This window comes from Nyctereutes procyonoides, unplaced genomic scaffold (genome assembly GCF_905146905.1).
Source record: "Nyctereutes procyonoides isolate TBG_1078 unplaced genomic scaffold, NYPRO_anot_genome, whole genome shotgun sequence".
In the NCBI taxonomy this organism is placed as follows: domain Eukaryota; kingdom Metazoa; phylum Chordata; class Mammalia; order Carnivora; family Canidae; genus Nyctereutes; species Nyctereutes procyonoides.
In genome coordinates this window covers 6,755,979-6,770,185 of record NW_026575132.1, presented here as the reverse complement: position 1 = coordinate 6,770,185, position 14,207 = coordinate 6,755,979, and the positions used below count along the sequence as shown (strand labels likewise).

General features: G+C 40.4%; 1 protein-coding gene across 2 annotated transcripts in view; it reads left to right on the top strand.

Moving 5' to 3' along the window:
* The window catches only part of ANKRD44 (ankyrin repeat domain 44), a 317,550-nt gene that overhangs the window by 110,674 nt on the left and 192,669 nt on the right, over positions 1 to 14,207 (top strand). For both annotated transcript variants that reach the window (XM_055345366.1, XM_055345365.1), the window contains exon 2: positions 935 to 1,018. In XM_055345366.1, coding sequence (XP_055201341.1) covers positions 935 to 1,018 — 84 coding nt within the window. The remainder of the gene's footprint in view (positions 1 to 934; positions 1,019 to 14,207) is intronic.

Sequence of the window (14,207 nt, the reverse complement as noted above, 5' to 3'; positions counted from 1 at the left end):
CACCACATGGGGCAAGCCCAACATCAACCCCAGAGCCTACCACGTTTCCTCTTTTACTTGACACTCTGGTCACCAGGTTGATGACCAGCATTTCTAAGATACCAGGTTTTTTGCATGTCCACAACTTGGCACATCCTGATCGCTGTGCCTAGAATGCCTTTCCTTCCCTGTTTGCAAACTCCTATGCAATCACTAAAGTGCCTTCCACGAAGCTTTTCTAGATATAGTCTTCTTACCCTGCCTACCCTCCAAGCAGAGCTAGTTTCTCTTTAGCTTTGTTTCCATCATGCTTTATAAATCCTTTAACTCTCTTTTAGGCCTTGTTTAATGTAGGTGAGCTCAAAAATAATTGCTCCCTGATATCCCCCTTCATGATCCCCACCCCATCATTATACTACTTACTTTGTATAGATAGTGGGATGTAATCACATCTGAAACACTCAGTGCCTTTAGTGTTAGCTATGGGAAGCGTTTGAGATTGATTTCAAGGGCTTTCCAAACATTGACAAAGAAGTGTTAGGGGGCCAGAAACTTGGCTATTAACATCCTCTAGAAATAGAATTGTCTGGGGTATATTGTCTAATGAGAGGTTGGGAACGATAGAGGACTGTTTACTCAAAACTGCAGATTTGGTAATTTCCTTGATGGGAAATTTAAGGATGCTTCAAGGACATCTTCGATTATGAGTGATTTTCATGGCCTGGGGTTACATATAACTGTCTGTTATGGCTTTCAAATTGTGGTATAGTTATTTATGCAAATATTTCCCCCACTAGACTTCTAGTGATGGGGAGTCTGAGCTATATTCACCTTTGTCTGCCAATTGATGATTGTTGAATAAACTTTTGGGGAACGCATCTTGTAGCCATCTGCATCTGAATACAATCAAACATATTTAATTATTGTTCTAATTCAAATTCCCCTGTGTTTACAGCCACCACTGGTCCAAGCAATCTTCAGCGGTGATCCAGAGGAGATACGGATGCTCATCCACAAAACTGAAGATGTGAATGCTCTGGTAGGAGATGCTATGGTTTTCCTGCTCTGGCTCTCTTAACCTTTCTGTACCATAGACCTCTTTGGTATCTGAGGAAAGCTCTGGACTGCTTCTCAGAATTCTGTTTTTCAATCCACAAAATAAAATATATATGGTTAGAATGGAAATCAATCATACATAAATATAGTTCTCAAAATATTCAATACCAAATCTGTGATATAATATATGTTCTTCTTTATCAACACATTTCAATAGCAAGATACTGCAGAAGATCTAATAATGAGCATAATTTAAGAATAGTGATGAACATGATCAATATTTTGTGTTTTCTGTGACCATTCTAGTGTGGTATGAACATACCTGTGATTTCTGCTGGTGACCGAGTGACAGTTACTGGTGACACTACTGAGATTTGCTGCCTCCCTTCATAATGGAAGGAAATGTGAAATTTCCACTGGAAGTTAATAAAAATAAAGGTGTACTATTTTTGCATTTGGAACCTATGCCCTCCAGTAGGGGTTGACAAACTATGGTCTCTCACCTGTTTTTGTATAAGCTACCAGCTAAGGATGGTTTTCATTTTTTAAACGGGGGAAAAAAATGAAAAGAAGAACAATATGTTGTGACACGGGAAAATTATATGACATTCAAATTTCAATGCCTATAAATAAACTTCTGTTTTAGCACGGCCATGGCTGCTTTCACACTGCAGCAGTGGAGTTGATTAGTAATTAATGACAGAGACTGTGTGTGGCCCAGAAAGCCAAAGATATTCACTATCTGGCCCTTTAGAGGGAAAGTTTGCTGACCTCTGTCCTAGAGGGTCCATGAACCTGGACCCATGGGTGAACCTGGCATCCTGTATGTACCTGAAATCTTACGTGATACCAATGTGTGCTTGTGGACATGTATTTTTTCTGTGAACAAGTAAAGACATTTCATCACCCTGTTCTTAAAAGGGTCTATGGCCCCCAGAATATGAAGAACCAATAGATCTGGAAGTTCTTGAAATAAACAAACCTTCAGGGGCACCTGGGTGGCTCAGGGGTTGAACGTCTGCCTTCAGCCCAGGGTGTGATCCTGGAGACCTTGGATTGAGGCCCACAGCGGCCTCCCGGCATGGAGCCTGCTTCTCCCTCTGCCTGTGCCTCTGCCTCTCTCTCTGTGTCCCTCATGAAAACATGAATAAAATCTTTAAAAAATCAACAAACAAACAAACAAACAAACAAACCAAACTGCAGTAAAGAAAAGTGAAGAGTTAGTCAATAAGTTACCTTCTAATAGTTTCCTAGACGGAGACTGAACAGGCAGCTACACATGTGCGTGCCTGATTCTCCTCACGTGGTCAGTTAGCTCGATGCTCTAGGCCGTCAGGGGGAGGACTTGCCTTTGGAGTCTCCAGTGTCAGGTGGAAACAACACAGAGGGAGGGTGTCAGACACACATGTGGGAGACGGATTACCTGAGGGTAGCTGGGGGCAGCCTTGGGAGGGCCATTGGTGTGGCCGGCAGCGTGTGGCTCTCTGAAAAAGCATCTGGCAGCTTCTGACCAGCTGACACCGAACACAACGGGGCAGGGATTCCTGAGGGCCTGGCAAGGTGAGCGGGGTGAGGCGAGGGCCAGGCGGCCGGGGAAGGCAGCTGGGCGTCCCGAGGCGCGGCTGGCCTCTGAGAGGAGCCGAGGCCAGCAGGCCGCCGGGCGGGTTCGGCCACCACCAGAGCTTGCGTCGCCCACTTCGTGGCTGTGGCCCAGGCCCGGGCAAGCCCAAGGCAAGGTCAGTTACTGTCTTTTCCTGACGACTGTGAGCCAGCGGGACTTCGGTTCGGTCATACACACCAAGAAAGATTGCGCTGTCCTCTGAGTGGCCTTCATTTCTCCTCAGGAAAGTGACACACAGTTGCTGGCTGGTCAAGGTCAGGAAAGCTTCCTTTAGTTGTACCCGCCCTGTGTTACGGAATCAGATAGGTTGACTGCGGCAACACATAGACCCCAAATGTAAAATTGCTCACAAACATCAGAGAAGTTTAGTTCTCTTTTGACCAGATTAGGGACATGGCTCTTTTCCACGTAGGGTTCCAGGTATCCACATGTAGCTTCGAAGATCACCCAAGGGGTTCATCTTCAGTCCAGACAACCAGAAGGGAAAAAGGAACATGGAAGGGGAGCACAGGAGGATTTTTTTTCATCTTGGAAGTGGCATAATCACTTGCGCACACAACCCATTGACCAGAGCTCAGTCACATGCCACACCTACCTACAAGGGAGGTTGGGAAATGAGTATAACTGTGTCCCAAAGATTGGAGAACATGAGGAGTTCACAATCTTGGCCACACCCGTTTTTGGTACTACAGGATTTTAGGGAATTCAAGTGTAACACTTATTGGTATGTGTAGAGTCTTACTCACTTAAGAGTGATTTACGGGGTTCGGACCCACCACGCAGAGTGCTAAGGATACAAGCAGTGGGAAGAACGCTCTTACCCTCATGGAGCTTGTGAGATGGCAGACAAGTCACGATAAGAAAGCATACTGGCATCTATCTTGAAAGGGAAAATGCAGGACACTGTTAGGGGGGTAGGTAATCATGAGGGACTGACGAAAGCATGTGCAGACTTGACTCCTAGGGCGTGCTGCTGTGGAGCTTGTCTGTGGCCTTTTGGATGCTCTGCAGCAGGGAAGGGTGGGATAGAAGGAGGAAGAGGGATGAGTGGAGGAATGCGCGACTTCCTCCCATGACGGTGTGGCTCCTCCAGGCCCCGGTGCCTTCCCTTCACTGTCACCTCTGTAGATTCCCCTCTTCTTCATCTCCCCCTTTTCCTTCCCTCAAGTGACTTTAAAGAACCTCATTTGATTTCCTACGTTCTTATCCAGTGTGTTGGAGGCAGTGAGCTGGCCTCTTAATGTCATGCTTTTCTTTGTCAACACTCCTTTGGATCAGTCGTGATGACTGTTTTGCTGGGGGTGGCTTAGGCAGTTTAGGAAAAGTGATTGTTAACGAAGACAAATAAGGATTAGTGATCTAAGTCTGGGGCTACATTTTGAGAGGGAAAAGAGGCCACTAACCAGCACATTTAAATGTCAAGGAAGGGGAATAAATAATGAAAGAGCCTCCTGTTGGCAGGAAGACAATATTTATCTTCTTTCCTTCTCACTCACCCTTTGCTCTTCTCTCCTGAGTCCTATTTATTTTTCTTTTTTGTCCTAGGTTCTGATTTTTTTTTTCTGCTTTTTTTTCCTTCCCCACCCTCCTGTGTCTTTTGATGGGTAGCATATTCTTTGGTATAAATATCTTTTGGTCCTGATTTGGGAAGCAATCTCATTCAGCTTTGCCTTTCTGTGTTTTTCCAAACTTTATTTCCTGCTGGCAGTACTCACAGACCCTGTGTGTCAACTGAATGAAGTTATTCAACCCATTGATATTTATGTTTTTCTCACTTCTCCACTGTTCCCATCCCATCTGCCTTTTCAGATCTACTGTTTCCTTCATTGAGTTTCCTAAGTCTCGCCTCCTCTCTGCCCCCTCTTCTTCCATCTCTTGACCTGGCCAGAGAAACTTACCTCTGCTGTCACCTCCCATAGCTTCCTGTACCTCACTGACCACTTTACTTGAGCTATTTACTTTTGAGAGACTATGTGCTTGATGACATGGTGTTTGTATCATTCATTCTCTTTTGTTCAACAGCCCAGTTCAGTCCTTATAACACATGTTGAGTGAGTGACTAAACCTTGCTTTATTACTTATGTTGAGCCAATTTGTGGTGGCCTATTTTTCATTTCTGACACATTGTCAAATAGTGTCTGGCTTTGTTAGTGTCCCTCAGCTCCCAGTTGTAAGACTGAAAGTTCTCTTTGTAAGATCAAAAGTCTATAGATGGATTTGAGGAGCCACCTGAGGATCAGGACAGGTACTCTGAGTCTTTCTGTGGTTTCTCTGACTAATGGCATGCCAGGGCTTAGAAATATTGGAAGACAGTTTTACACTCTGAAAAATCCATTTAAATTGACCAACATATGGTTGATAACTAGAAAGATTTTTAGAAGGCTTTATCAGACTAACAAATTGAGCTCGAGGTGGAGTATCTGAATTCAAAATGAATGCACAGATCCTGAAAACCAAAATTTGAACTCAATAAAATCATTTTTGAGATTTTGCTATGAAAACATGACACCAACAGACAGTTCTACAGTGCCATACTGGAGTGGGGACAGAGATCATTACTGCCTGTCCCAAAGACAGGGAGGGAACCATTCCATGTGAGGAGGGGTTGAAGAAATGATGTTTTAGATCTGGAAAGGACAGGAGAACTTCCTCAAATAGTTCAAATGTTGTCAAGTTAAAATGGAACCAGACTTACCGTTATGTCAGTGGTGGTAAGGTACAGAGAATATTTCCTGTTCAAAATATAAGAAATAACTTAATAGACTCAGGTGTATAAAGAAGCAATGAGCTGACTTGACAAGTAATAAGCTTCCTGAAAGACCACTAGACTGGTGGTTCTGAAGGAGACTAATTGTAGCACTGGCCCCACTCTCCTACCTTGTGCCCTTAGCTGACATTACTAATGGCTTATGACTTTTTTTTCTTTGAGTTTTAAAGACCAAATTTTCTTCTTAGGACAGCACTATTATTATTATTATTATTATTATTTTTTTTAGGACAGCACTATTAAATTGGAGTTACCCTTTAAATTGAAACCTCTTGGGGCACCTGGGTAACTCAGTGGTTGAGCATCTGCCTTTGGCTCAGGTCGTGATCGCAGAGCCCTGGGATCAAGCCCTGCATCAGGGTGTCCACCAGGGAGCCTGCTTCTCCATCTGCCTATGTCTCTGCCTCTGTGTATGTGTGTCTCATGAATAAACAAATAAAATCTTAAAAAAATTTAAAACCTCCTTCTTGTGCCTGGACTAGGTGATGCTTAAACCATGAAGGACTACAATTCCAAGTTTGTAAGTCCATGTGACACCACAGCCATGATATCTATTTCTTTTTTAAAGAGTCATTTACAGTTGAGAATACACACACACACACACACACACACACACACACACACACGCCATTATCGTACCAAATAAAATCAACAATAATTCCTTGGTATCTTCTAATACCCGGTGCATATTCAGTTTTATTTTTCCTCAATAACTTCAAAAAATTTTTTTTACAGTTGGACTATCCCCAAGTTGATTATTTTAATCCATCTATTTTATACAAAAATGATTTTGTCAAGCTCTTAATGTTTATTATTTTCCCTAATAAGATTTGGCCCAAGTATATTGGTGCATTTTGCTTGTGCTCTCCAATTCCAAGATAGGAAGGGATAATATGTGGATATAATAGAATAAATCTTGAAGTGAAAGCTAAGCTTACAATGGTAAAACCTTATAATGAAGAAGGGGGAGACAGCCAGTAAGCTTTAGTTTTGTTTATTTTTTTTAATTTTTATTTATTTATGATAGTCACAGGGGGGGGGGGTGGGCAGAGACATAGGCAGAGGAAGAAGCAGGCTCCATGCACCGGGAGCCCGATGTGGGATTCGATCCCGGGTCTCCAGGATCGCGCCCCGGGCCAAAGGCAGGCGCCAAACCGCTGTGCCACCCAGGGATCCCTAAGCTTTAGTTTTGAACTATACGCATTAATTTGGGTGATAGTGGCTTGCTACTCTCAAGGCTGAAGTGAGAAAAAACAGCTGTACCAACAATGTATGATGAAAGTTTTCTAAAAAATAAGTAAGACAAATTACCAATAATAAGCTTGTAATTTGTTCTTAGTGTGAATTGTGTAGGGGTCTTGCACTATGTCTTTATATCAAAATGATCACCACAGATTTAGTTAACATCCACACCTCACATAGTTACAACATTTTTTTTCTTGTCATGAGAACTTTTAAGATCTATTCTCTTAGCAACTTTCAGATATGCAATATGGTATCATTGACTATAGTCATCATGCTGGACACTATATCTTCATGACACTTATTTAATAACTGAAAGTTTGCACTATTTCTTTTAAAAATAGAATATATTTTTTGAATCCACCCAGAAGGGTGCAATATGGCTCTATCTATAGATCCTTGAGTGATAAATTTATTACCTTTAAATTTTTCTCCACTTGATTCTATCATGTCAGATTCTTTAGAACATTAGGAATACAGACTATATAGCACAGCCTTTTAAATTTATTTATTTATTTATTTATTTATTTATTTATTTATTTATTTATCTGAGAGAAAGAACATGTGCGTGTGTGTATAGGGGTTGGGGAGGGAGCAGACTCCCCACTGAGCAGGGAGCCCTACAGGGACTCAATCCCAGGACCCTGGGATCATGACTTGAGCTGAAGGCAGACGCTTAACTGACTGAGCCACCCAGGTGCCCCAAGCACAGCCTTTTCAGCTTCTAGATTTTTGTGTGTTTTCCCTCACATATATCTTACTTGATTTTGTCCTTTTTTAAAGAAAGGATTGATAATGAGATAAAAATCTGAGATGTTTTGTTAGCTTAGAGATCTAAGCACTTCCTAAATTGGACCTAAATCAGAAACTGCAGAGAGCAAGAGAGCTGCAGGCAGGAGTGGCGCCCTCAAGTCCCATAATTGATAGAAGCCTGCTGACCCATTCAGCTCTCAGTGTTGCCATGCAGGAACTCAGGCTCAGGGTGGCCCAGACTTACTACGTTTTTAAAAGAAAATACAGGAAATCTCTAAGTTGTTAAAAGTTGGTTCCAAAAAGTGATCCAGCATTGTTGAGGCCAAAGAAAACGCATCTGTAGCCCAAATCTGGCCTGCAGGCCACCGTTTTGCTAACTGTGGATGAGATCAGTAAATATGCAACAGTTAAGAATTCTCTGGCTACCTGTGTCTGGAAATCTAAAGTGTGAAGCCAATGGCTTGGTGTTCTGGAGAGAGCAGTGGCCTGTGTTCTTCAAATGTTGACAGTACTCTGGCTCACTAGCCTGGGGGTAGGCTGGTAGTCCCTTCATAGCTTTGGGAGGGGTGCTTTTTGTCCTGAGGGTAGGTGCCTGTCTCTCAGCACGTGCCTGGCAACACTGTCACATCTCCTGCTCCTTGTTGGACCACTGCCCGGGATGTGGGGCTGTGGTTTGGAGCTGTGACCTGTGTCCTGTAGAGAATGATTCATGAACTCCAGACGGCACTGAGCAGGCTGCAGCGATGTGGCTTCACGGCCATTTAGAATGTGTGAAGGCAGGTCTGGTTAGCATCATTCCTAATTATCCTCCAAGGGATGCCCAACAGCTTGAAGCCCCATTTCTCCAGTGCTGGCCTTGAAGGTACAAGAGCCAACCCCTGTGAATGATAAATCTTACAAGGGTATACGACTTGTACCATCCGGATAATAGAGAGAGTTGTTTGGAGCTCTGGAAACACTCCAAATGTAATGAATGCCATTAGTATTCCATTGCTAAATACTGTTACGGCAAAAAGCCGAATCTTACAACTAAAAGATGTACATCGTAAATAGCTTGAGAATGTGAACATCTCTAGGATAAAGGGTTAGGGCTCTTTCTTTTCCACATTAGATTTTACATTTGAGGGGAGGATGTAAATATGAGTAAATGAGCTATATCTTTCTTAGATTGTGAAGACTCAACTGTTTAAAAGTAATGCATAGATTCAGTGCATTTCAATTAGGGGGATAGGACTTTGGTTTGGGAAACTTGACAAGATCATTGTAAACTTCAGTATCTAGAGGACTAGACATGTGAGAAGACTCTTTAAAAAGAAAATCAATGAAGGGAGAGTTTCACAAGATCTATTAAAACAAATTGCAAAAGTATAGCAATTAAAACAGTGTGTTACTGGCACAGGAATAGACAACGAAATTAGTGGAGCAGAGAGTCCAGAATTAGACCAAAGTGTGTATAGACAGTTTGTATAAAACAAAGGAAGCGTTGAAAACCACAAGGATGACATGGATTACTTAATAAGTGGTGTCGAGACAAATGGCTGGTAAAAAGCTGAACCCTTCCCTAATTTCTTATGCCAAAATAAATCTAGAGGTAGAAAACAAAAAGATGGAAGTAGAGGAATAAAAGAAGGGGGAAATATTTTTTCAGTCTTGGCATGGGGAAGGACTTTCTAAGTAGATAGGAAAGATAAAAACCAAGATGGAAAATATAGTTACCTTTGACTATATAAAAACTATGAACTTCTGAATATTAAATCATCACCAAAGACAAGATTAAAGGATAAATCAAAGATATGTACACATTCTGTGAAGCCCATGAATATTCCTAGTATATATTTAGAAATTCCTACAAATTATTTAGAAAAGACAAGCATCCCACTAGAGAAATGGGCAAAAGACATACAGAGGGTACTCACCGAAGAAAAAAATGCAGATAGCCAAAACATATATGAAAGGGTGTCCTATTTCAATCTCACCCAAAATTGAAGAGTTCAAATAAAACACCCACACATGTCCGTCAGATCAGCAAAGGGGAAAATAGGATCTCAAGGAGGATGTAGTGGAAGGGACACTCTGAGGCCTTTTTGGACAAAGTTTAATTTGTACTCACCATTGGAGGGGTTGACAGTCTGTATCCACATTCAACTGTATACATCCTTTGACACAGCAACACGTCTCCTGAGTATATACCCTAAGAGAAATACTGGACAGAAATATATGTATAGATTTGTTGCTATGTGGTTTATAATAACAAGAAATTGGAAATTTCCACCAGTACTTTTTTCTTAACCATACCACAGTATATATATAGGTGGTAATATTATGCTGTCTTTAAGAAGGGTGGTTTATGTCAATTTTTACTTATTACACATATTTATTGATAGGTTAGATCTTCCAGATATTTTTTTTATTTTTTTATTTTTTAATATTTTTTATTTATGATAGTCACACACACACACACACAGAGAGAGAGAGAGAGAGAGAGAGAGAGAGAGGCAGAGACACAAGCAGGCTCCATGCACCGGAGCCCGACGTGGGATTCGATCCCAGGTCTCCAGGATCGCGCCCTGGGCCAAAGGCAGGCGCCAAACCGCTGCGCCACCCAGGGATCCCTCTTCCAGATATTTTTATGAATGAAACAGCCAGTTGTTATACAGAATATATCATGTGTATATATAAATATAAAAAGAGATCTAGAAGAATATTCTCCAGTAGTTTATAGTTGAACCTGGCTAGTGGGATTTTTGCTTTTTTGTTTCTTTCATGTGTTATTGATAATTTTTGCATTCGCCATGTATTATGTTGGCAAATGGTAAAAACAAATAAATTTATAAAACACACACACACATAAACACACGAAAGCCAACGAACTAGCTTCCAAACCTGCTCATATGTTGTATAAGGATATGACTTTTAAAATGTGCTCATCCTATTTGTCTGTTTGCATAAGTGTAGAGCATACTTCAGTGGCGTGGTGCCCATAACCCATAGTGACGGGCTGAGAGGTGTTCCCATCTCATGCTACATTACTCGGGCCTTTCCTATGGTATTAGCTGGAGCCTGAGGAATGATGGTAGGAGCTGTTGTCTCTTCAGTAGAATTCTTTTCTTCGACCATCATGTTTCCCCCTTTTGGAGGAATTTCGGGGAGGACCCCCGTTTTTGATATTGAAGACTGAAAATGGATGGGATTCTAGATGGCAGTATCATAAAACTGCATGTCTTTTTACTTAGCTATATGAACTACATTTCATTTCAAAAACTATGGAAAAATGATTTTTAAAATTGAAATATGATTGACATAACATTGTGTTAGTTTAAGGGGTACAACATAATGATTCAGTATTTGTATACATTGCAAAATGTTCACCACAATAAGTTTGGTAAACATCTGTTGCCATACATAGTAACAAAATATTTTTTTCCCTAAAGATGAGTACTTTTAAGGTCTACTCTCTTAGCAACTTTCAAATATGCAATATAGTATTATTAACTAAAGTCACTATGCTGTATATTATATATCCATGATTTATTTATTTTATAACTGGAAATTTATATTTTTTGACCCACTTTTGCCTACTTTCCCCACCCATCTCCTGCCTCTGGCAACCACCAATCTGTTCTCTTTATCTATGAGCTTGGTGTAGTTTTGTTTTGTTTTTGATTCTGCATGTAAGTGAGATCTTACAGTACTTGTCTTTCTCTGTCTGACTTATTTCACTTCCTGTAATGCTCTTAATGTCTACCCATATTGTTGCAAATGGCAAGATTTCATTTTTTATAAATAAATAAATAGAGAGAGAGAGAGAGAGAGAGAGAGAGAGAGAGAGAGCACAGAGGGAGAGTGTGAAGCAGACTCCTCAATGAACAGATAGCCCAATATGGGGCTCCATCCCAGGACCCTGAGATCATGACCTGAGCTGGAGGCAGACGCTTAACTAACTGAACCGCCCAGGCACCCCTAAGATTTCATTCTTTATTTATGGTTAAATAATTTTGCATTGTGTATATATACACAACATTTTCTGTATTCATTCATCCATCAATGACATTTAGGCTTTTCCTTATCTTGACTATTGTAAATAATGCTATAGTGAACACGGAGAGCACATGTCTTTTTGAGTTAGTGTTTTTGTTTTCGTGGGATAAATACCCAGAAGTAAAATTGCTGAATCATGTGATAGTTCTATTTTTTTTTTTTGAGGAACCTATTAACTATTTTCCACAATGGCTGCACCAATTTCATTCCCACCAAAAGTGCATGAGGGTTCCCTTTTTTTCATGTCCTTGCCAACTCTTGTTATTTCTTATCTTTTTGATAATAACCATTCTGAGAGGTGTGAGGTGACCTCTCAATGTGGTTTGGGTTTACATTTCCCTGATGATTAATATGTTGAGCATCTTTTCATGTTCTCATTGTCCATCTGTATGTCTTCTTTGAAAAAAAAATATTCAGATCTCCAGCCCATTTTTAAATTAGATTGGAGCGGGTTTTTTTGCTATTGTATTGTATGCATTCTTTAGGCATTTTGCATATTAACCCCTTAACAGATATATGATTTGCAGATATTTTCTCCCATTCAGGAGGTTGCCTTTTCTTTCTTTTTCTTTTTTAATTTTTTTTGATGATCTCTTTTGTGCAGAAGCTCTGTAATTTGATGTTGACCTGCTTATTTATTTTTGCTTTTATTGCCTTTGCCTTTGGTGTCAGATGCAAAAAATCACTGCCAAAGCCAATGTCAAGGAGCTTACTACTTATGTTTCTTTCTAGGATTTGTATGGCTCAAGTCTTAATCTATTTTGCATTAATTTTTGTGTATGTTGCAAGATATGGGTCCAGTTTCATTCTTTTGCACATGCCTGTGCAGTTTTCCCAACACATTAATTGAAGAGACTTTCCTTTCCCCACTGTATATTCTTGGCTTCTTTGTTGTAAATTAATTGACCATATACATAGGGGTTTGTTTCTGGGCTTTCTATTCTGTTCCATGCTTCTTTTATGCCAATACCATACTGTTTTGAATACTGTAGCTCTTCAGTCTAATTTGAAATCAGGGACTATAAAACCTCCAACTTTGTTCTTCTTTCTCAAGATTGTGCTGGCTTTTCGGGCTCAAAAAATAATTTTTGATCATTTCAATTAGGATAAAAATCAAGTACAAGTTTCCAGATATTTCTTGGTTTTCTCATTTCTTTTACATTGAGAATAAACTTGTGATCAGAAACATTTTTAAAAGGTTTGTGGAAAAGAGATAAGTCATATTTTAAAAATGAATTGGGCAGAGATGATTATATACGCAGATTATTCTTAAAAGACATGCTTAAGTTAAAAGGATCTAAGGTATATTTTAGTTCGACTCATTGTTCTGGTCCTGATTTTTCCCAAGGATATATTACTTTCTGTTTCAAATGTTAAATAACTATATAATTGTGATAGCCAGAGAACTTTCCAGTGGTAGTTTTATATAGGCATATTATTATTACAACAGACTTTGAAAGGAAAGAAAGAAATACAAAGAGCTTAAATTAAATGTAGATGTTACTCAGTGAGGGCCAAAGCCCGGGAGAGGGAGGTGGGATTTTTCTCTGGGAGGTTGCATAGCTGGTTATAGTCATATCACTTGCCAACTTTCTGCTTAAAAGGATGTTCCTGGCAATTGGTCTAGGACAGTTATGGGTACTTGCTGTGTACTTTAAAGTCATCCTGAGTACTACAGGCTTTCTCCTCCTTTAGTCTCCCTTTCTCAAGTCCCCCCTGGCTTTCCCTACCCACATGTGCACACATTCACTTTCTCATATAACCCCTTCACAGCCAAACCTAGTGTGTTCCTGCTTCATGTATTTTATTTGGTGGCACACCATCTATATCAGTCACACCAAAATGCAACTACGATGGAGGGAAGAGAACACTGGGTTAACCTCAGAGGCAGAAGCCTCTTAATCTGCTCTAACCTCGCTTCCCTGTCTCTAAAATGGCCACCATAACAAACTTTTTATAAGGCTATGGCGAGAGAGATGAAATGGTGTGTGTATATCTGTTAGGATTAGACTTGGCTGCTTTGACAAAAAAAAAAAAACAGTAACAGTAAAATAGTAGCTTTTAAGAAAGTGAAGTTTATTTTTTCTATGAAATACAAGTTCATTTATTTCCTATGTACAAGTCTAGAGACAGGCTGTCCAGGACGAGCATGATACTTTGTGGTTATAGGAGCCAGTCTTTATCTCCTTTTGTGCTGCTATTCTTGGCAGGTGGCTTCTATCTCATTGCCCAGAATGACCACTTGAGTTCCAGCCATCACATCCAAATTCCAGCCAGGAGGAAGGAGGATGGTGAAAAAGGGGTGTGCCCCCTTTCTTTAAGGATACTTCCGTGAAGGATTGTTTATATATTGTACAGAACCACATTGGATGGCCATGTACTCAGCTAAAAAGTAGCATTTATTATGAAAGAAAGAGGTAGAGACAAACCAGCGGTCTTTGCCACAGTACATGAAAGACTTTTGTGACCTAGGAAATGCTTCAAGTACAAAACATATTTATGTAAATTGCTATGAGGCAACCTCACATACGTTCACCCATTCACCGAGTGTTTATTAACTACTTACTGGAGGCATAGCCCTAGAACTGCTGCCCCATACACTTTCTCATGTATTTCTTAGTCGATTTATGTTGTTTCCAGAAAAAGGGGCTTGAGGGATTCATGTAGCTGTGATTATTCCCCACTTTGCCCAGCATGTGGGAACAGAACATCCCTAAGGCACTATATCCCTTTCTTTGAGAGGAGGGAAGG